Source organism: Aquarana catesbeiana, linkage group LG01 (genome assembly GCF_042186555.1).
Source record: "Aquarana catesbeiana isolate 2022-GZ linkage group LG01, ASM4218655v1, whole genome shotgun sequence".
NCBI lineage: Eukaryota > Metazoa > Chordata > Amphibia > Anura > Ranidae > Aquarana > Aquarana catesbeiana.
In genome coordinates this window covers 628,028,414-628,049,940 of record NC_133324.1, presented here as the reverse complement: position 1 = coordinate 628,049,940, position 21,527 = coordinate 628,028,414, and the positions used below count along the sequence as shown (strand labels likewise).

At 41.8% G+C, this 21,527-nt stretch overlaps 1 protein-coding gene across 2 annotated transcripts in view; it reads right to left on the bottom strand.

Annotated features, from left to right (window-relative positions):
• Positions 1 to 21,527, bottom strand: part of HERC3 (HECT and RLD domain containing E3 ubiquitin protein ligase 3) — a 116,453-nt gene that overhangs the window by 54,296 nt on the left and 40,630 nt on the right. For both annotated transcript variants that reach the window (XM_073600915.1, XM_073600918.1), the window contains exons 5-11: positions 21,258 to 21,479; positions 14,900 to 14,991; positions 14,691 to 14,821; positions 7,437 to 7,597; positions 6,113 to 6,189; positions 4,226 to 4,350; positions 122 to 181 (exon numbers count right to left, since the gene is read on the bottom strand). In XM_073600915.1, coding sequence (XP_073457016.1) covers positions 122 to 181; positions 4,226 to 4,350; positions 6,113 to 6,189; positions 7,437 to 7,597; positions 14,691 to 14,821; positions 14,900 to 14,991; positions 21,258 to 21,479 — 868 coding nt within the window. The remainder of the gene's footprint in view (positions 1 to 121; positions 182 to 4,225; positions 4,351 to 6,112; positions 6,190 to 7,436; positions 7,598 to 14,690; positions 14,822 to 14,899; positions 14,992 to 21,257; positions 21,480 to 21,527) is intronic.

Genomic DNA, 21,527 nt, shown 5'->3' with positions numbered 1-21,527 from the left:
ATGTGAAATGACGGAAATGATTGGAATCCGATTCCGCAATCTATGTTCTCTAGAATTTGCTACAGAAAACTCCCTTTTTTACACTGTGTTCAAGATGCAAGGCTATGATTTTAGTACTTACGTCTTTTCTAGGAAACTTCCATTCCAGCAGGCTGAAGAGGAAAGTGTTTGTACTATGCCGCTGTATAGGAGAAGATAGAAAAGAGCCTCTGAAAAAGCGGTTTAACATGTGGCTTGAATACTAAACAATTCTGCAATATTGAATATCCCAGTTTGCTGTATTAAACACAACACAAACGGCACAAAAAAAAAAAAAAAAAAACACAGAAAATACTGCAACTGCTTGGAAATTCTTCCACTCTCATGGAAATGTCTGTAGGCTGCAGATATAGCACATGTAATGCAGAGTTGTCACTGTGTGTGTGTGTATGTGTATATATATATATATTATACACACACACACACACACACACACACACACACACATATATACACACACACACACAGTATCTCACAAAAAATGAGTACACCCCTCACATTTTTGTAAATATTTTATTATATCTTTTCATGTAACAGCACTGAAGAAGTGACACTTTGCTACAATGTAAAGTAGTGAGTGTACAGCTTGTATAACAGTGTAAATTTGCTGTCCCCTCAAAATAACTCAACACACAGCCATTAATGTCTAAACCACGGACAACAAAAGCGAGTACACCCCTAAGTGAAAATGTCCAAATTGGGCCCAATTAGCCATTTTTCCCTCCATGGTGTCATGTGACTCGTTAGTGTTACAAGGTCTCAGGTGTGAATGGGGAGCAGGTGTGTTAAATTTGGTGTTATCGCTCTCACTCTCTCATACTGGTCACTGGAAGTTCAACATGGCACCTCATGGCAAAGAACTCTCTCAGGACCTGAAAAAAAGAATTGTTGCTCTACATAAAGATGGCCTAAGCTATAAGAAGATTGTCAAAACCCTGAAACTGAGCTGCAGAACCGTGGCATTGCTGCAGAGGATAAAGGGGTGGGGGGTGGGGGGGTCAGCCTGTCTGCATTGCTGTCGTCCCAGAAGGAAGCCTCTTCTAAAGATGATGCACAAGAAAGCCTGCAAACAGTTTGCTGAAGACAAGCAGACTAAGGACATGGATTACTGGAACCATGTCCTGTGGTCTGATGAGACCAAGATAAACTTATTTGGTTCAGATGGTGTGTGCGTGTGTGGCGGCAAATTAGGTGAGGAGTACAAAGACAAGTGTGTCTTGTCTACAGTCAAGCATGGTGATGGGATTGTCATGGTCTGGGGCTGCATGAGTGCTGCCGACACTGGGGAGCTACAGTTCATTGAGGGAACCATGAATGCCAACATGTACTGTGACATACTGAAGCAGAGCATGATCCCCTCCCTTCAGAGACTGAGCCGCAGGGCAATATTTCAACATGATAACGACCCCAAACACACCTCCAAGACGACCACTACCTTACTAAAGAAGCTGAGGGTAAAGGTAATGGACTGGCCAAGCATGTCTCCAGACCTAAACCCTATTGAGCATCTGTGGGGCATCCTCAAAACAGAAGGTGGAAGAGCGCAAGGTCTCTAACATCCACCAGCTCAGTGATGTCGTCATGGAGGAGAGGAAGTGGCAACCTGTGGAGCTCTGGTGAACTCCATGCCCAAGAGGGTAAAGGCAGTGCTGGAAAATAATGGTGGCCACACAAAATATTGACACCTTGGGTCCAATTTGGAACTTTTCACTTAGGGGTGTACTCAGTTTTGTTGCCAGCGGTTTAGACATTAATGGCTGTGTGTTGAGTTATTTTGAGGGGACAGCAAATTTACATTGTTATACAAGCTGTACACTCGCTACTTTACATTGTAGCAAAGTGTCATTTCTTCAGTGTTGACACAAGAAAATAATTATTATTTACAAAAATGTGAGGGGTGTACTCACTTTTGTGAGATACTGTATATACAGCTCCTTGAAAAAGCATTCATATCCCTTGAAAATCTCCACATTTTGTCATGTTACAACCAAAAACGTAAATGTATTTTATTGGTATTTTATGTGATAGACCAACACAAAGTGGCACATAATTGTGAAGTGGAAGGAAAATGGTTTTCAACATTTTTTACAAATAAATATCTGAAAAGTGTACCATGACAAAATGTGGAAAATTTCAAGGGGTATGATTCCTTTTTAAGGCACTGTATGCTGAATCAGGATGAAGTTGGCTGATAAGCTTCATCCTGATAAAAGGTGGCCTACACACATCTGATACAGTTGCAAATATAGCCTGACACTGTGAAAATTACATGTATCAGATGTATCATACTCATGACATAAGGAAGGATTATTCACTGCAATTATATAGCACAAACATGGTGCAGTCAGGACAGAGATACAATGCTTTACTTGATCATATGTGCACTATTCATAATGCAAGCAGACAATGTAAAGTGTGTGTAAATCAGTCCATAGACACTAGATTAAAACAATTCTGAACTGACCACCAAACAATGAGGCTGATTTACTAAGGCCATTGAGAATCTTTACACAATAAAGTTTTGCTTCAATTATTTGAAAAAAAAAAAAAAAAAACTACTTTTGCACACCGGCCTAAATGTCTGAGCAGCCAGAGGGACAAAATTATATGCATTCTAGTACTCTAGCGTCATGGTCCCCAACCCTTTTGGCACTGGGAGCCAGTTTTGTAAAAGAAAACTTTTGTCGCCTGCCACCAGATGCAGCTGGTCACTTGCCACGTCGCCTGCCACCAGATGCAGCTTGTCACTTGCCACGTCACCTGCCACCAGATGCAGCTTGTCACTTCCCACCAGCTGCAGGTTGTCACTTGCCATGTCGCCTGTCGCCAGATGCAGCTTGTCACTTGCCACGCCGCCTGCTACCAGATGTAGCTTGTCACCTGTCACCAGATGCAGCTTGTCACTTGCCACGCCGCCTGCTACCAGATGCAGCTTGTCGTCACCTGTCACCAGATGCAGCTTGTCACTTGCCACCACGTCGCCTACCACCAGATGCAGCTTGTCACTTGCCACGTTGCCTACCACCAGATGAAGCTTGTCACTTGCCATGTCACCCGCCACCAGATGCAGCTTGTCACCTTCGCCTGCCACCAGATGCAGCTTGTGCCTTGCTAACAACTCTGCCTCCCAGCATTCTGGCACCTGAGTGTGTAAACCGGAACATGCGCAGTTGAGGACGGAACGGCGGCAATGCGGGCGGGAAGAGATGATGTAATCTCTCTGCTCGCTCTGATGGAGCAGCGTTCGCGGTCTGGCTGTGAAGGCAGATCAGCGATGATGCAGGGCGGACGGTGAGAGATGTCATCTCTCTGCTCACCTGCCGCACCTCTTACAGTGCAGCCTTCACGGCCTGGTTGCAAAGAGGCTACGGACAAGTATCAGTCCGGGGCCCGGGGGTTGGGGACCCTCGCTCTAGAGCATGCAAATTAATTGTAATGGTAGTTTTGGGCCATTGGCATTCTTTAAGCCTAGACAAATCTACCCAAGCTGATAGACTCTGAGCTCAGCCTGCCAACAGTATATAATTCAGTATAAAGTTGTCCTGTCTACATAGCATGTCAACGGGTCTTTTGCCTTTGGGTAAATGTAATGTACTATTTAAAGTTTAGCTAACATTTTTTCACTATAGCTTTAGTTACATTACTTACCTGAAATTAATTCCTACGATGTGTAGGCTGATGAATTCTGTAGAAATCTTCACTGCAGGACTGCCCTGTCCTCTTCCTGCTGCTGAACTTCCAGTGCTGTGGGAGTTAACAGCTTTGGGTCTCCGGGGGCAGCTGCACTAGAGATGAACTGATGGGTACACATCCTCTCCTTTCTCCTCCTCCATGGAGAAAAGTTATTGTAATGATTACACTGCCTGTGTATGGGGGAGGATCTGATTAGTCACACAATTATTTCCCCCATTCACAGTTTAAGGTACAAGCAGTGTAATCAGTGAAATAACTTTTCTCAATGGAGGTGAGGGAGGGTAGGAGTGAGTGTCTCCATTAGATCATCTTTAGTGCAGCTGAGCCTGTAGACCCAAACCTGTTAACCCCCCATAGCTTTCTACAGAATCCAACAGCCTGCACATCATGGTACATACTTAATTACAGGTATGCAACTAAAGCTGTAGAGCAAAAAGTTTGTAAGCTAAACTTCAGATTTAAGAGAATGAATAGTATTTTTACTCAGACGTACTTCATGGTGTTAGAATTACTATTTTCTATGACTTTCTGCCTCCAATCGTCAATGGTTTCATCATTGATGCAGCTGGTGTAAGTTTTGTTCTGGCAAGAGCGGAAGTCATCAGCAGGCTCAGGCTTCTAAAAGACAGGACAGAAAATCTAAAAGATGTGAAGCTGCTCCAAAAATAAACTGACAGGGGTTATAACCCTATCTTACTCTATCCAATATGAAAAAAAAAAAAAAAAATGTAATTCTACTTTACGTTTTTTTATTTTAGACTTTAGTTGCACTTTTAAGCGTATGAACACTAAGTTTTGGACAAAGTATGGATGGAAAAGAACCCATCAGGTTTTAACCACTTACCGACCGCCGCACGACTATATGCGTCCTGATTTTGAAGAGGGATATCTCAGTAATGGCAGCAGCTGCTGCCACAACCGGGGTATCCATCTCTTCAGGCGGTGGTTCGGTTAACTATAATGGTGGTCTCTGCGGCAGATTCATTATCGGCGGCGGGAGAGGCCTCCCCCCTACAGCCGCTCTCCCGCGCCCTCCGCCGCTTTCCGGAGCTGTCGGCAGCAGCGGAGGCGATCGGGACCTGGCCTTGGCTGGGTATGGAGACGAGTGAGGCTAAGATGGCCCCCACCCGTCTCCATACCATAGCAGGGCGGAAGCGACGTCAAAACGTCACTTCCGCCCATACGTCTTAAAGGCACATTTTTCTGTTGTCATTTTTTTCAAATGACAATATTTTTTTTTTCTTTTATTGCATTTAAGTGCAAATATGAGATCTGAGGACGTTTTGACCCCAGATCTCATATTTAAGAGGACCTGTCATGCTTTTTTTTTTTTTTATAACAAGGGATGTTTACATTCCTTGTAATAGGAATAAAAGTGACCTTTTTTTTTTTTTTTTAAACAGTGTAAAAATAAATAAAATAAATAAGAAAAAAAAAAAAATTTTTTTAAAGCGCCCCGACGAGCTCGCACGCAGAAGTGAACGCACATGTGAGGTATCGCCGCGATCAGCAGAGCGAGAGCAATCATTCTAGCCCTGGAACTCCTCTGTAACTCAAAACATGTAGAATTTTTTAAACATCGCCTATGGAGATTAAGGGTAAAAGTTTGACGCCATTCCACGAGCGGGCGCAATTTTGAAGCGCGACATGTTGGGTATCAATTTACTCGGCGTAACATTATCTTTCACAATCTAAAAATAAATTGGGGCTAACTTTACTGGTGTCTTATAAGTGAATTTTTTTGCAAAAAAAGTTCGCTTGTAAGACCGCTGCGCAAATACAGTGTGACAAAAAGTATTGCAATGACCGCCATTTTATTCTCTAGGGTGTTCGAAAAAAAATGTATAATGATTGGGGGTTCTAAGTAATTTTCTAGCAAAAAAACGTGTTTTTAACTTGTAAACACCGAGTCTGAAAAAGAGGCCGGTCTTAAAGTGGTTAATTGCTGTTTGTGTTCTTGCTGGGGAGATTCACTCTCTCCATTACCTGCGACAACAAATGAGGGGGAAATACATTTTATCATTGTCACCAAAACAGATAGGTGAGGCTAAATCTTCCAATGAAGATTTAGGTTTGGTAAAAACCGTCTCAGAGGGGAATTTACTTTTTAGAGAGTTCTTTTCACCCCAGGTTGTGTCTCCAGGACAGGAAATTAAGGGAAATCTCCTCAATTGGACAAAGACCGCAAATTATAAAGTCATGGGGGTTAACACTTAGCTACTCTATCCTAAACAAAAAAAAAAAAAAAAAGTTTGGGTGATAATCAGCACTGCCACAATGTTCTTTTCTTTGTATGAAGTTATTAAACTAGACTTAGTAGCCAATACAGATAAGGAAGACATGATTAAAATAACAATAACATTAGTCTTTTATGACTCACCTCTGGCTTCGAGCAAAGTACAAATGATTTGTCCCAGCCACAGAAAATGTGCTTGATAATATTGTATGAAGATGGATCTGTGAAAATGATGCAACACTTATGGCAGACTTGCAAGAATAATTATTAAAAGCATGCACATGTAGTGCAAAACATTGCATGGCATCTTGGAAACAAGATGTCATTTCTAAATTACTCTTTCAGAAACTTAGTAAGTACTTGAAGGTACAGGGAACATGGGTTCAACCAAAAGACAAAAAAAAACAAAAACAGCGCTTTGCCCTCTAGAGTAAGGTGACCAGATTTTTAAAATGAAATCCGGGGACATATTTTTTTTTTTTTTTACTAGTAATGGCAGCAATCGACGACTCTTTGCCCGTCTCCGCTGCCGCCGCCGCCCGCCTCACAGCCTGTCAAGTCTAAAGCCCCATACACACTATCGGATTTTCTGCTGATGTTTTCCTTCAGATTTACCAAAACCATATAATATAAGGTCAAACCTTTCGATGTGTATGCGATCAGGCAGGCCCTTGCACTACATGGTTTTGGAAATTTTAAGAAAAAAAGTCAGCAGAAAATCTGATAGTGTGTATGGGGCTTTACTCTTCGGGCCCCGGCTACTACTGGGTGGGGAGCAGAGGAACATCACTCCACCAGGGAAGGCAAGGAGATAAGCAGGCAGGCGGCTGGCCAGGACTTGAGCCAAGGCAGAAGAACATCCGAGTAGAGCTGAATGGGCATGCGCCCGAAACTGAAGAAATAGTCCCTCCGCTCCGACCAGCACATGATCATCAGAAAGAGGCACAGATAATGAAAAAAAATAAACCCCCATAAGCTAGTAGGGGCGGCAGAGGAGGGGGGGTGCAATTCAGATCTTTTCTTCTTATTCTGCACGGGCTGTCTTTGAAATTGCCCCAGCCCCTGTTCAAATCCAATCCGGGGACAAAACTGGGGACAGACTTGGTCCAGGGACAGTGTCCTCAATCCGGGGACTGTCCCCAGAAATCAGGGATGTCTGGTCACCCTACTCTAGAGGCCTAGTGCCACAGGTCTCAGGTCATATTAACAATCCTTGTTATTGCCCACAAAACTTATTATTATGCAGGTTTTATAAAATGGCAACAGTTTGAATAGCAAAAGATGTTCAGTTCAAGTCAGCTCAGGGAAAAAAAATTGACCACTTGCTTCAAAAGCCCATTGATCTTACAGTCCATCAAGAGGAAGAGGTTTTCATGGCTTAGATGTAAGTGGAAAACCGTTTTTATAACTGCTACTCCTTTCTTCCCTTATTGATCCGATCTTCCAACATAAAGCCATTACTACTTACCAATTGTGGGTGGGATTTTAATGCAGGGCATGGTCCACTTTCCTTTAACCGTAGTGGGGCAGATTACATTATTTGTGTGTCCGGTGCCAAGCTGGCCCCGATCTCCACATCCAAATGCATAGAGGATTCCAGAAGAAGGCACATAGGCAATAGTGTGCTGTCTGCAAGAATAAAAAGACATAATATTATACACATATGCGGTATATTATATATAATAATCACCTATACTGAATAAAATTTTTGCTCATTTATATAGCATATGTTAATCCTGATGATCTATTAACCCCTTTACCCCAAGACATATATACAGCGGCAAATAAGTGGGCTTCAACGCTCACATGCCACACATATGCGTCAATAGGCAGCAGATGTTTTTGTGCTGCGAGTGCACTCACTATGCACTTACAGCACATAGACCAAGATGTGAAAAGATAGCTCTTGGTCCCCGCTAATGATCAGTAACCATTGGGACCGCCTCCCGATCATGTGACCATGGTGACAGTCAATCACAGTGGTCACGTGACCAGTCACTCTTTCCCAACCCCTGGAGTTCTGAACTTTTTAAAGGAACGCTGGGGCAGGCGGGAAAGGGTTAATGTAAAGAGTACAGACTTTCCATATAATATATATAATTTCCCATGATGCTTAACTACACTGCAGAGTGCATGAGCATCATGGGAAACGTAGTTCCAAAACATCTGGGGTGCCAATGTTCGCCATCAATGTTCTATAGGAGTGAATGGAGATTGTGGTGTGCATACAAGGCCAAGCACAGAGGACAACACAGCCAAGATCTTGCAGGTTCGGGGACAGGCGAGTAGAAGAATGGAAGGAGGGCTGGGGGAAGGAGGGAGTTAAAACAATGAAATTGCAATTACACTTTAAAGCAAAATCATGCTTTGCCCATACAAGGATAAACAGGTTAGTGTTAAAACAGGTCCTCCTGCACTCTCTCACTGCTCCAGCTGCCAGCAGTGAAAGTACCAAGTACTTCCAGGTAAGACGGAGCATGTGACTCGGTGCTTGTTTATTGGCCCAGCATTGTCCTATATGTCAGCCCTGTGTAAGCTCCAAATGAATATCCAAATTGAGCTGACATTATCCTTAGTGTGGGATGCTGAATCTATCGGTACTTGAGACAAAAAAAAGTATAGGATAGCGTTAAAGTGAGCCTGTTGCTTTACCATTTATGAGCAAAACATTGGTTCATTTAATATCTTCATATCGAAGGACAATCCTATCAAACATTTTAAAATTTGTCAGCCTTGTTTTATACTAGTTAACTTATTAATAATCTTTCAAATGCTTTTAAAAAATGTTTTAAAGGAATTCTTGTCTGGACATATGAAGCTTAACGTTGGCGTTTTTCTACACCATGATTTTTTGCATAAGGTGAAAAAAAAAAAAAAAAAAAAAGTACATTTAGCATATGCATAATTTTTTTAAAAAGTATGTAAAGTTGCGTATAATATCTGGTTGTTCTGTCTAGCAGGAATGTCCAAATCATAAAATTGGCTGAACATAATTAAAATTGATTTATTAAATCTAGATCTAATTAAATCTATTCCCAAGTAAAACAATGTTCACAAATGTGTATTTCATTTGTACATCCAGCCATCTGATTGGAGTTCAGTTTTGAAGGCAAAGTCTTTCTAAACCCTATTTTCATCTAAATTGACCATAAAGCATAATCATTTTAATAACATCACAACCCTGTCTGTAGGAACACATTTGCTGTCTATAGGCTTAACATGCCCTACAGGGTTTTTTCTTTTTTTTACAGAAACACTGTTTTTACTGACAGAGCTTTTAAAGTGAAAGTAAAGGCAGATTTATTTATTTATTTTTTTTACAAGTTTTTTATTTAGCAAGAAAAGGCAGTTGCCAAAACAATTAGCGTACAGGAATCAAAAAGAAGGAAGCATCCATGGGTACAAGGTACATCTTCCAGAGATTTATTTTTTAAATAACAAACATGTTATAATTACCTGCTCTGTGCAATGGTTTTGCACGGAGAAGCCCTGATCCTCCTCTTCTCGGGTTCCCCGCCAGTGCTCCTGGCCCCTCCCCCCTGCCGAGTGCCCCCATAACAAGCAGCTTGCTATGAGGGCACCTGAGCCGCTGTTCTGTGTGTCTATTCACACATTGAGTGCGGCTCTGTCCCACCCCTGCTATTTTCTCATTGACTCACTGGCTGTGATTGACAGAAATGGGAGCCAATGGCTCCTGCTGCTGTCTCAGCCAATGAGGAGGAAGAGACCTGGGAGAACTTCTGCTCTCATGCACATCGCTGGATCAGTATGGGGCTCAGGTAAGAATGCATGAAGGTAAAAAACCTTGAGCCTTTACCACCACTTTAAAGCCTGCCTTCAATTCAAGAAGTTTGATATCTTCTGAACACCTGTGTAACCAGAAGAAACCATTTCCCTACTAGTGTCCAGAACAGCAGAGAGCTCTAGAAGAGGACCAAGCCCTGAAACTATGCACGTAAGTAAAAAAAGTCCTTAGTCCATATATAGACAAAGTTCCAATACTTAAAGCAGCACTCCAATCAAATAAATGAAGTAAATGACCAGCATTGTCATGTAAAGACATATGAGAAATTGGTAGTATGTTGACAGGTGATGAGACATGAGTTCAATTGGTCGGTGAAGGATTCTATGATTGCTAGGCATATACCATCCATCAGAGACCACACCATGTGAAACACACTCCCCTAGGGGTTCACACTCACAAAAAGGGATGTAATTCAAAAGCCTTGAACACACCAGGTGTCTCCGTTTGGTCCGGTTATCTCAAACAGCTCTTCGCCCAGGGTGGCTTAGTCATGTAAAAAAAAAGGCTCCACATAGCGTGATACCATTTTAAAAGTTTATTCAAGATGGCCACCCCCTTAAAACCACACTTACACAGCATAAATTGTAACAGGCATTTGGTTGAATAATCAAACTGTGTGTTATCACCGATCAGTATGGAATGCTGCCCGCCATCCACTGCGTTGAAAGTATCTGGCTGTTCCTTCCTGGTAGTGACAGGCACACGTCGCTTCCTATTGCTGTAAGGTCGTGTGCTGATGCGTTTCATCATCACGACTTCAACAGAGAGCATGACCAAATGGCGCGGCCTCCCTGCATTTATAGGATAACCCAGCATTATTCTTATCCCCAGTGATCACCGCCTTACTTTGCGACACTGCTCATTAGCGGAATCAAAATCATAGGGGGACTCGTTCAATACACACAGCTGGCCTGTTCATCCTACAGTTTGTTTAAAGCAAACTGACATACTAGTAATCCCAGATACTACCTTTTGGCCGTCTCTATCATCTATGGTCACATTCGCTACAATATCCATCGTTTGTAAGGCCACGCACCGACTACCTATACATGGTGTCTTTACCCTGCTACACTTCTTTACTGATTCTATCAGGCACGCCCCCAAGTGTTACCCGGTGCACCACCCGCTTGTCACGTTCTTGGTCCTTTCTGACTGATGCCATGGGCTTCTCTGTTCCTTTGAAACATCTTTTACCATTGATGTATGTTATTATGTTTATTACTGACTGCCTCTCTTTCTTCTCTTAGAGTTTACCCAGCACCTGAAGAAGCATTTTTCGAGAAACATGCAGAGCTATTGTTTTATGTCATTATCTAGTAAAGATCCACATGCCTTATATGACATGTTCTTGATATGTTTGAACCATATTGGAGAGGTTTAGTCGTTCACTGCAATTGGCAGTATTTTAAATGTCTTTTATGTAATATATGTTTAATAAAATCTACTTTATTTTTTCTACAATTGGTGCCTTTAAAGTCCATTTTTCCATGTGCTCTATTTAAATTACCAGATACTACCTAGTAAAGCTCAATCATGGAAATCTCCTGGCAATACTAGAGTTTGCCCTGTATGATTATATAATCCAAATAAATAATAATATATTTCTTATATTTTTTTTACATTTTAGACTTGGATTGATTTATTCTAATTTGTCATTGCATTCATATTACATATATTTCACTTGCTGATATATTTAGTATTAGTTAAGCTATAATATTTCTCTTATTGGTGTTTACAATGTTATTTCACGTGAACAATTTTATTAATTTTACTCATGAAAATTTAAATGCATCATTTGTTTGGATTATATAACCATACAGGGCAGACGCTAGTATTGCCAGGAGATATCCATGATTGAGCTTTACTAGATAGTATCTGGGTTTGCTAGTATGTCTGTTTGCTTAAAATTTAGACTTGGATTGATTTATTCTAGTTTGTTATTGCATTTGTATTACATATATTACATATGTTTCACTTATTGATATATTTAGTATTAGTTAAGCTATAATATTTCTCTTATTGGAGTTTACAATGTTATTTAATGTGAACAATTTTATTAATTTTAATCATGAAAATTTTAACGCACTATTTGTTTGGATTATATAACCATACAGGGCAAACTCTAGTATTGCCAGGATATATCCATGATTGAGCTTTACTAGGTAGTATCTGGGTTTGTTAGTATGTCAGTTTGCTTTAAATGAAATGTAGGATGAACAGGCCAGCTGTGTGTATTGAATGAGTCCCCCTGTGATTGTGATTCCGCTAATGAGCAGTGTTGAAAAGTAAGGCGGTGATCAGTGTGGGTTAGAATAATGCTGGGTTATCCTATAAATGCAGGGAGGCCACGCCGTTTGGTCATGCTCTCTGCTGAAGTCGTGATGATGAAACGCATCGGCACATGACCTTACAGCGATCGGAAGCGATGTGAAGGAAGGAACAGTCAGAAAAAAACGCAGTGGATGGCGGGCGGCATTCCATACTGATTGGTGATAAGACACAGTTTGATTATTCAACCAGCCTGTTACAATTTATGTTGTGCAAGTGTGGTTTTAAGGGGGTGGTCGTCTTGAATAAACTTTTAAAATGGTATCACGCTATGTGGAGCCTTTTTTTACATGACTAAACCACCCTGGGCTGTTTGAGATAACCGGACTGGACACTTGGTGTGTTCAAGGCTTTTGAATTACATTCCTTTGGTGAGTGTGAACCCCTAGGGCAGGGATATGCAATTAGCGGACCTCCAGCTGTTGCAGAACTACAAGTCCCATGAGGCAAAGCAAGACTCTGACAGCCACAAGCATGACACCCGAAGGCAGAGGCATGATGGGACTTGTAGTTTTGTAACAGCTGGAGGTCCGCTAATTGCATATCCCTGCCCTAGGGGATGGTGTGTCACATGGTGTGGACTCTGGTGGATGGTATATGCCTATCATTAAGTAGAATCCTTCACCGATCAATTGAACTGTCTCATCACCTATCAACATACTACCGATTTCTCATATGTCTTTACATGAGAATGCTGGTCATACGTCATTTATTTGATTGGAGCACTGCTTTGAGTATTGGAACTTTGTCTATATGGACTAAGGCCTTTTTTTCACTTGCATGGTTTAGTGGCTGCTTTTATGTACATAGACTTGTGTGAAATACATACACACATTATATAAAATTTTTGAGAACTTAATTTTTCCTGAGTGCTGAGCGGTGCAATTAGGCCTTTTAGATGCTGAGATTAAGCCCTGAAACTAGCATTAAAATAGATATTATGATGCAACTGATGTTGAATTGACATGTATTTTTTATTGCATTAGGCAGCACAGGAACAGTTAAGCTCACCACAATTACCAAAGAATTTACAGATTACAGATAACCAGATAAACGCTTCTATTGTATTACCGGGAACATTTGATAGAATGCCATTGTTCTCAGCCTTGAGAAGTGTCAGTTAACAGGAGATGCCAGGAGTTATATAGCTGTTGGCATGTGGATTGTTTTCTTCTGAAATCTCATTCACTGTCTTTAGAAAGAGCGTCAGCCTCAAGCTGGCCATACATGGATCGAAATTCGGACAGTTTAGCAGGGATTAAACGAATTTCAATCCATGTATGGGCAGCCTGGTTGTACAGCAGTCGATCCTCCAATCGACTTCTGTACAACCACCCTGTCAGGTTTTTTCCTGATCGATCAGTGCCACCAGCTACAGCCAGCAGCACTGATCAGTGTATTCTGATGGTGGGGATGTTTCCCCACTGGTGAATACAATACCAAAGCAGGAATGATTCCTTTCTTATCCACATTGATTGTGTGGATGGGGGAAAATAAAATAAAAAAAATGAATAAAAATCAGGTCATTTTTTTTCATTCAACCTGCTGGTTGAAAAAAAAAAAAAAAAAAAAAAAACTGACTAATGTATAGGCTGTAGATGGGTAGAAATTCAAACAAATATTCGTAGGAAAAGAATATTCTACACAAGTTCTAAGTGGGTGAAATCGATGGTCGTTTTCAACCACAGTGACGAGAATAAAATCAAAAAGGAGCAGAATGGAAATTTTTCTGAAACAAATTTCTAACAGTGCATGTGGTTTTTGTTTGGTAAAGCCCACTCACCTTTCAGGGGGGAGGGGGGTGCAGATACAGGTATTTGCACCCACTTCCGGGAATAGACTCCCACGGAAGTCACGCCCCCCACCCCACCGTCTCCTGGGAAACACACAGGTCCCAGGAGATAGCGGGGACCAGTTAGGACGCGCAGCGCGACTCACGCATGCGCAGTAGGGAGCCGGGAAGTGAAGCCGCAACGCTTCACTTCCTGATTCCCTCACCGAGGATGGCGGCGGCAACAGCCGAGAGCCGAGCGATTGATCGGCTTTGGCTGCCGACATCGCGGGCACCCTGGGACAGGTAAGTGTCCATTTATTAAAAGTCAGCAGCTGCAGTATTTGTAGCTGCTGGCTTTTAATATTTTTTTTTTTTTTTTAGGTGGACCTCCTCTTTAAGTAGATTTTACACCGCATCCCAACATTTTTGGAATTGCGGTTGTGCATACTTACACTGGTCCAAGCTGGATCAATATAACTATGTAAAAAATGTCATACTTAAACATATGCTTTAAATCGCTTGTTTTGGACTAGGAGGAACAGAAACAGCAGTTTACCTGATCCCTTGTACCCAGCCACAAGGGACTTGTCACACTGAACAAGGAAAATCACACTGCTTTTTAATGTTCCCCTACACATATACAAGCATTTAACCCTTGTAGTACAGCGTGAGCCCCAGTACAAGGGAAACTTTGGATTTTCCCTGAACTTCATCTTTAAGAAGATGCAGCAATGTGTGGTTCGTACATGTTATGTACAGTTAATCTTTGGGTAAGCCATATTTTAAGACAACAATTTTGTGCTTAGTCAGCTCACCTGCCACATGCAATCTGAGATACTTCGCTGCCCATCAGTTCCAGTATACGCCTGGGATTGATCTCATTATGGAGAGAGTCATGCCCCAGCTGCCCGCAGCCTCCAGCTCCAAAAGTAAAAAGCCCACCAGTCTGCAAGAAGCCAACGGCACAAGTTTACTGTAGAACAGCTTGTACAGAAACAAGAGAAGAACAGAAGGTATCCATTACCTTTGTTAGGACAGCGGTATGCTCTTCCCCGCAACTGATGTACACAACTTTCTGGGTGCGCAAAGGCTTTACTTGGCATGGTGATTCACGGACTGTAAAAGGGAATACAAGTTACTTGAGACATGCAGAAAAGTATATATTATTCCATGTTCAGCTTGTCCAATACCCTAATATCGATCTTCTTTGATATATATATATATATATATATATATATATATAAATAAATATACATATATTTTTCAGCATTTGCAACTATTTAATGCTAAGATGCTTTCATTTTTAAAGAGGATATTCCAGGCAGACCACTAAATACACAGCAAAAAACACCTATATGAATAGTCTTATCTGGCAACAGATTTTGAATTTTAAAAGTCCAAAATGCAGCGCTTAAGTTCACATAAATAATATTATTTGGAGAGTGACACCACGATTTCCTGTGATTAATGATTATATGCCTACATATCATTACCTTCTGGTAAGCAGATTGGATTCACTTGGGTGTGGTGTGTCTTTCCATACACACAGAAGCAGGTGAAGGGTCCCTTGTATCTTCTACCCGTTTACTGAAAGAACTTTTATGTGAACTTAAAACGGGGGTCCACCTATCTATCGTTTTTTTTTTTTTTTAGTTCATTCACAAACTTTTCTTCTCAGCATTACATACTCACATATTGTGTGTAATATGTCCTCCTGTGTCAGATTTCGTCGGAAAGAATAACTTATATTATTCACTGCAGGTGGTTTCCATCTTCATTGTGGGCATTTGAAGCCCACAAGCATTTATTTCCTGGATGTGGTGAATGCTGTGCTCCCAGCATTCACCGCTTGTTCCCGCACTTGCTCAGTGGCATCCTGGGAAGCCTGAGACTAGCTCCCAGGAGTCTGGGAGAGGCTAGAAACACGCCTACTCCCACGGGAGGAGAACCAGGAAGTGCAAAGAAGAATTGAAAAATAAAAGGTAATTACGGCGATTTAAATTTTTTTAAACAGCATGTCAGCACCTAGGCAAGGAAGAGAATACATACAGATATTGTTCAAAATTTGGCGTGGAACACCGCTTTAAGTGCTGCATTTTGGACTTTTATTTTTATCGTTTGATGATCAACAAACTGTGCTGGCTGTTTTTATATTTTATTGTCATTTTTTGTTAGCGCAGATACACACCACCTTCTTTTTCTTATTACCAGATTTGGAATTTTGTTCAGCCTCTTTTAAGGTTTCATACACCTCTGCCAGGAAGGGTGCCTGGGTTGCACCTCCGCCAGGAAGGGTGCCTGGGTTGCACCTCCGCCAGGAAGGGTGCCTGGGTTGCACCTCCGCCAGGAAGGGTGCCTGGGTTGCACCTCCGCCAGGAAGGGTGCCTGGGTTGCACCTCCGCCAGGAAGGGTGCCTGGGTTGCACCTCCGCCAGGAAGGGTGCCTGGGTTGCACCTCCGCCAGGAAGGGTGCCTGGGTTGCACCTCCGCCAGGAAGGGTGCCTGGGATACACCTCCGCCAGGAAGGGTGCCTGGGATACACCTCCACCAGGAAGGGTGCCTGGGATACACCTCCACCAGGAAGGGTGCCTGGGATACACCTCTGCCAGGAATCCATCTGCAACCTGCGAGATGGACACTGAAGTAGCTGCAACACACTGATAAGTTACTAATAGTGCTGGCTCTGCTCTCCCCTTCTGTCAGCATGTGTATAATATATATGTGTATATATATATAGCAAACCTTAACTGGCTCCTAGTTCTGGCCTGTCCTCTTTCAGTGTAAGTGCAGCTTTGCAAGGGATGACAGTAGACCAGTATCAAGACAGATTCAAGTAATTCTATTTTTAATACATTATTTTTATAGTCACACACAACTCCATTAAATGGTGTCTTTTATATCTGCCTGAGGTTAAAGTGGTTGGAAACCCTTAAATATACCCAGTGAATTGACTGGCCTCAGGTGATACGCAGAGATTTAACAAATTATCCTGCACAAGTTGTATTAGTTTATCTGCTGCCCTCTCCTCTATATCCATTCAAATTCCAGATTTTATAAAGCTTGTCTGAGTGTTCAGAAAAAAGGGGGTGGAGAGCTGAGGTACACACTGCAGAGCTCAGTGAGAAGAGCTCTGAGAGCTGATTGGAGGGAAGGAACACAACCCCCCCTTCACACAGCTCATAGGAACAGAGCTGAGGCCGTCAATCAGCTGGAGCTACCTCCCCGTCACTGTTTTTCTCAAGGTGTCAGGAAAACTGGTCAGAAGTGACTCATGCTGATAGCAGAGGAATGAAGCAGCAGACAGAAATTATACTTTGTGATCTGGATTGGAGACAAGTACACACTATAGAGGGATACATTTTGTTCACATTTCATGTTTGAGGTTTACACTTTAAGCTTTAAAGAATGTAAGAAAAATTAGCTTTTTCTAGTGTTGTAATCACTAAACATTGTACAGATGTTGCGAAGGAATGGGTTTTTACCACTTTACGCAAATTGGCATACCTGTACATCGGTACTTTGAAGCTAAATATGGCTAGCTGCCATAACCCCGGTATTTTCAGAAACGGCATGCAGTTCTCTTTAGGATAAAAGTGGTCTCTGCGGCGAATCACTTTTAATCAGGGGCGGGAGAGGGGCCCCACTCCCGCCACGCTCTGGTCGTGTCTCCGGCTTACCTGAGACAATCGCGTCCTTTCCCTTCTGAGTTTGGATGCCGAGTGAGGGAAAGATAGCCCCCACTCAGCTCCATAACATTAGGTGGTGGAAGCAACGTCAAACATCACTTCCGCCCAATGGTCTTAAAAGGGGAATTTTTTTTTTGCCAAAAAAAATAGACATTTAATTACCGTATTTATCGACGTATAACACGCACCCCAAGTTTAGGAGGGAATTTTAAAGGAAAAAAACTTACATTTAAATGCCCATCAATGCAGCCTTATCAGTGTCCATCTGCAGCCTTGTCAGTGTCCATCTCCAGCCTTGTCAGTGTCAATCTGCAGCCTTGTCAGTGTCAATTTGCAGCCTTGCCCCTGTGTCATTTACTTGCCAGTACAAGTTTAAAAATGGCGCCGCCGTTCTTGGCCGCTCTCGGCGGCTTCTGACGCTCTCGGCCGTTCTTGGCAGCTTTCGGTGGCTCACGCGGGACTGCGAGAGCCGCCGAAAGCGGCTAAAAGCTGCTGAGAACGGCCCGAGAGGCTCATAATCGGCGGGGGATCGGCGTATAACACGCACCCACGATTTTCCCCTGATTTTAAGGGGAAAAAAGTGCGTGTTATACGCCGATAAATAAGGTATTTTTTTATTTTTTATTGCATTTTTGTGTAAATGAGATCTGAGGTCTTTTTGACCCCAAATCTCACATTTAAGAGGTCCTGTCATTCCTTGTAATAGGAATAAAAGTGACTCAAAGGACAGCATTAAAAAAAAAATTAAAAAGCACCCCATCTTGCTGAGCTTGCACGCAGAAGCGAACGCATACGTAACTTGCGTCCGCATATGAAAACGGTGTTCAAACCACACATGTGAGGTATCGCCACGATCATTAGAGTGAGAGCAATAATTCTAGCACTAGACATCTGTTACTCAAAACTGGTAACCCGTAGACATTTTTAACCGTCGCCAATGGAGATTTTTTAAGTGCCAAAGTTTGTCGCCAATCCACGAGCGGGCGCAATTTTGAAGTGTTGGGTATCAATAATGTTACTGAGCGTAACATTATCTTTCACAATATAGAAAAAAATTGGGCTAACTTTACTGTGGTCTTATTTTTTAATTCAAAAAAGTCTTTTTTTTTAAATGCGCTTGTAAGACCGCTTTGCAAATACTGTGGGACAGTATTGCAGTGACCGCCATTTTATTCTCTAGGGTGTCTGATTATATATATATATATATATATATATATATATATATATATATATATATATATATATATATATATATATATATATATAAAATATATGTTTGGGGGTTCTACTAAGCAATTTTCTAGCAAAAAAAAAAAGAACCAACTGATTTTAACTTGTAAACAACAAGTCTCAAAAAGAGGCCCGGGGCTGAAGTGGTTAAAGCGGTAGTAAACACCACTTGCTCACTTGTAACTACAAGGGAAACGTACAATAAAGTTTACTGATTGACTTCTGTTCAACTGTCCTGTTAGAATTTCTGTACCGCACATATCCTGCAGCAGGGCGGCCCTGCTGCGTGAAACAACGTACCTGTACGTTGCTCGCGATCCCTGGTTTTGGGCACGTGCATGCACACCGACAGCGACCCGCAATCGTTCAGGGAATGACAGAACAGTGGTCTGCCTATGTAAACAAGGCAGACCGTCGTTCTGTCACAGAGGAAGAGAGAGATCTGTGATTCCTAGTAATAAGGAACACCGATCTCTCTCTTTGTCTAGTGTCAGCATCTCCCACACAGTAAGAAAGCACACATAGGTAACACATTTAACCCTTTGATTGCCCTGATGTTAACTCCTTCCCTGCCAGTGTCATTTATACAGTGTCAGTGCATTTTTTTAGAACTGATCACTGTATTGGTGTCACTGGTCCCCAAAAAGTGTCACTTGGTGTCCAATTTGTCCACCGCAATGACGCAGTCCCGCTAGAAAAAACAAAAAATGCTGATCGCCACCATTACTAGTAAAAAAAATTAAATAAAATAGTCCCTAGTCCTTAAATCTATCCCATAGTTTGTAGACGCGATAACTTTTGCGCAAACCAATCAATATACGCTAATTGGGATTTTTTTTTAATAAAAATATGAAGCAGAAAAAAAACTGGCCTAAATTGATGAAGAAATTAGATTTTTTCTGCATATTTTTATTGGATATGTTTTATAGCAGAAAGTAAAAAATATTGTTTTTTTTTTTTCTAAATTGTTGATCTTTACTTTAGAGCGCAAAATATAAAAACCGCAGAGGTGAACAAAAGAAAGCTCTATTTGTGGGGAAAAAAAAGGACATCAATTTTGTTTGGGTACAACGTCGCACGACCGCGCAATTGTCAGGTAAAGTAACGCAGTGCCGGATCGCAAAAAATAAGTGGTCAATGAGCAGAAATGTGAGTCCATGTCAGGAAAAAAAAAAAGCTCCCTCATAGGCATTTAATCTGAGAATTTAGAGGTTTGCTGGAGTTCAGTTTTATTCTTTAAAGAATTGTCCCTCTGGAAGACAGACAAGCTAGTACTGGTTTAACAGTAGATTTTTCAACAAGTGCCCCTAACCCCATGAGGTGGTCATTATCACTTCCTTGCAGGTCAGAAATGGATGGATAATTGTAAAGAAAGCTCAAAGTCAGGAGCATGGTTTGCTTTAAGTCATCAAAGGCCAGGCTCAACGTAAGCCGTTTCAATATACTAATAATGCTATCAGCAGTCTGCCAGAACTGAACATATTAGATCATATGTTGTATGGTCGGGTTGGTGTTTCCTGCTACATACCCACTAACTTCTTTTTGGAGGAAAGTGTAATGCCCCGTACACACGATCGGACAATCCGACAACAAAATCCATGGATTTTTTCTGACGGATGTTGGCTCAAACTTGTCTTGCATACACACGGTCACACAAATCTAGTCGGAAATTCCAAACGTCAAGAATGCGGTGACGTACAACACGTACGACGAGCCGAGAAAAATGTTCAATTGGCAGTGCGGCTCTTCTGCTTGATTCCGAGCATGCGTGGAATTTTGTTCGTCGGAATTGTGTACACACGATCGGAATTTCCAACAGATTTTGTTGTAGGAAAATTTGAGAACCAGCTCTCAAATTTTGTGTGACGGAAATTCCGATTGAGTCTACACATGGTCGGTATTTCCGACAACAAGCTCCCATTGAACATTTTCCGATGGAAAATCCGACCGTGTGTACGGGGCATAAGATTTCCCCCAAGTGAACAACAATATTTGTGTAGAGTACAGCAAGATCTATTCCACTATACGAGAACATTTCCTTATATATAAATGCCTTAGTTTATTCCTTATTTAAAAAGAGTTTGTAGCCCTTTAACAGCCTTTCACTTGGAATCCCAGCTATCCATATTAATCCCAACTTCTGCCAAAACCTACTGTTTTAGTTTGGACAGTGTGGAAGAGTTAAAACCCGTGTCATTTTCCTGTTACTGTAGGTGCTCCCACTTGGAAAATTTCTCCTTAGATTCTGTTTATTTGTGAGGTGTCAGACAGAAAAGACAGTGAGGGGAAATCTACCCAAAAGGGAATCATGTAGCCCAGTGCACTCATTACAGACCATAGGTAATGGGTGCTGAAGAAGTGACCATCAACTGAATGTGCCATCATGGAACAGATAGAAGTTGTAAAGTGTCATGAAATCATAATTTTGATGCGAAGTTTCAGGGCCACCATAAATGTGATACTTTACCTTTCTCGTCATTAAGACCAAGTTGCCCTGAGTTGTTCTTCCCCCAGGCAAACACAGCTCCAGAAAGGGACAAGGCAAAACTGTGGAAGCCTCCTGCTGTCACCTGAGCCAATGGTATTCCTTCCAAGGACTTTACTCGCTGTGGGCTAGACTGGGAGGTGAATCCATGCCCAAGACCCAGCTGACCATGGCTATTCTGGCCCCATGTAATCAACTGCCCATCTGGAACACAAAAGGATAAAATCATGAAATAAAATATTTTATTTTTAC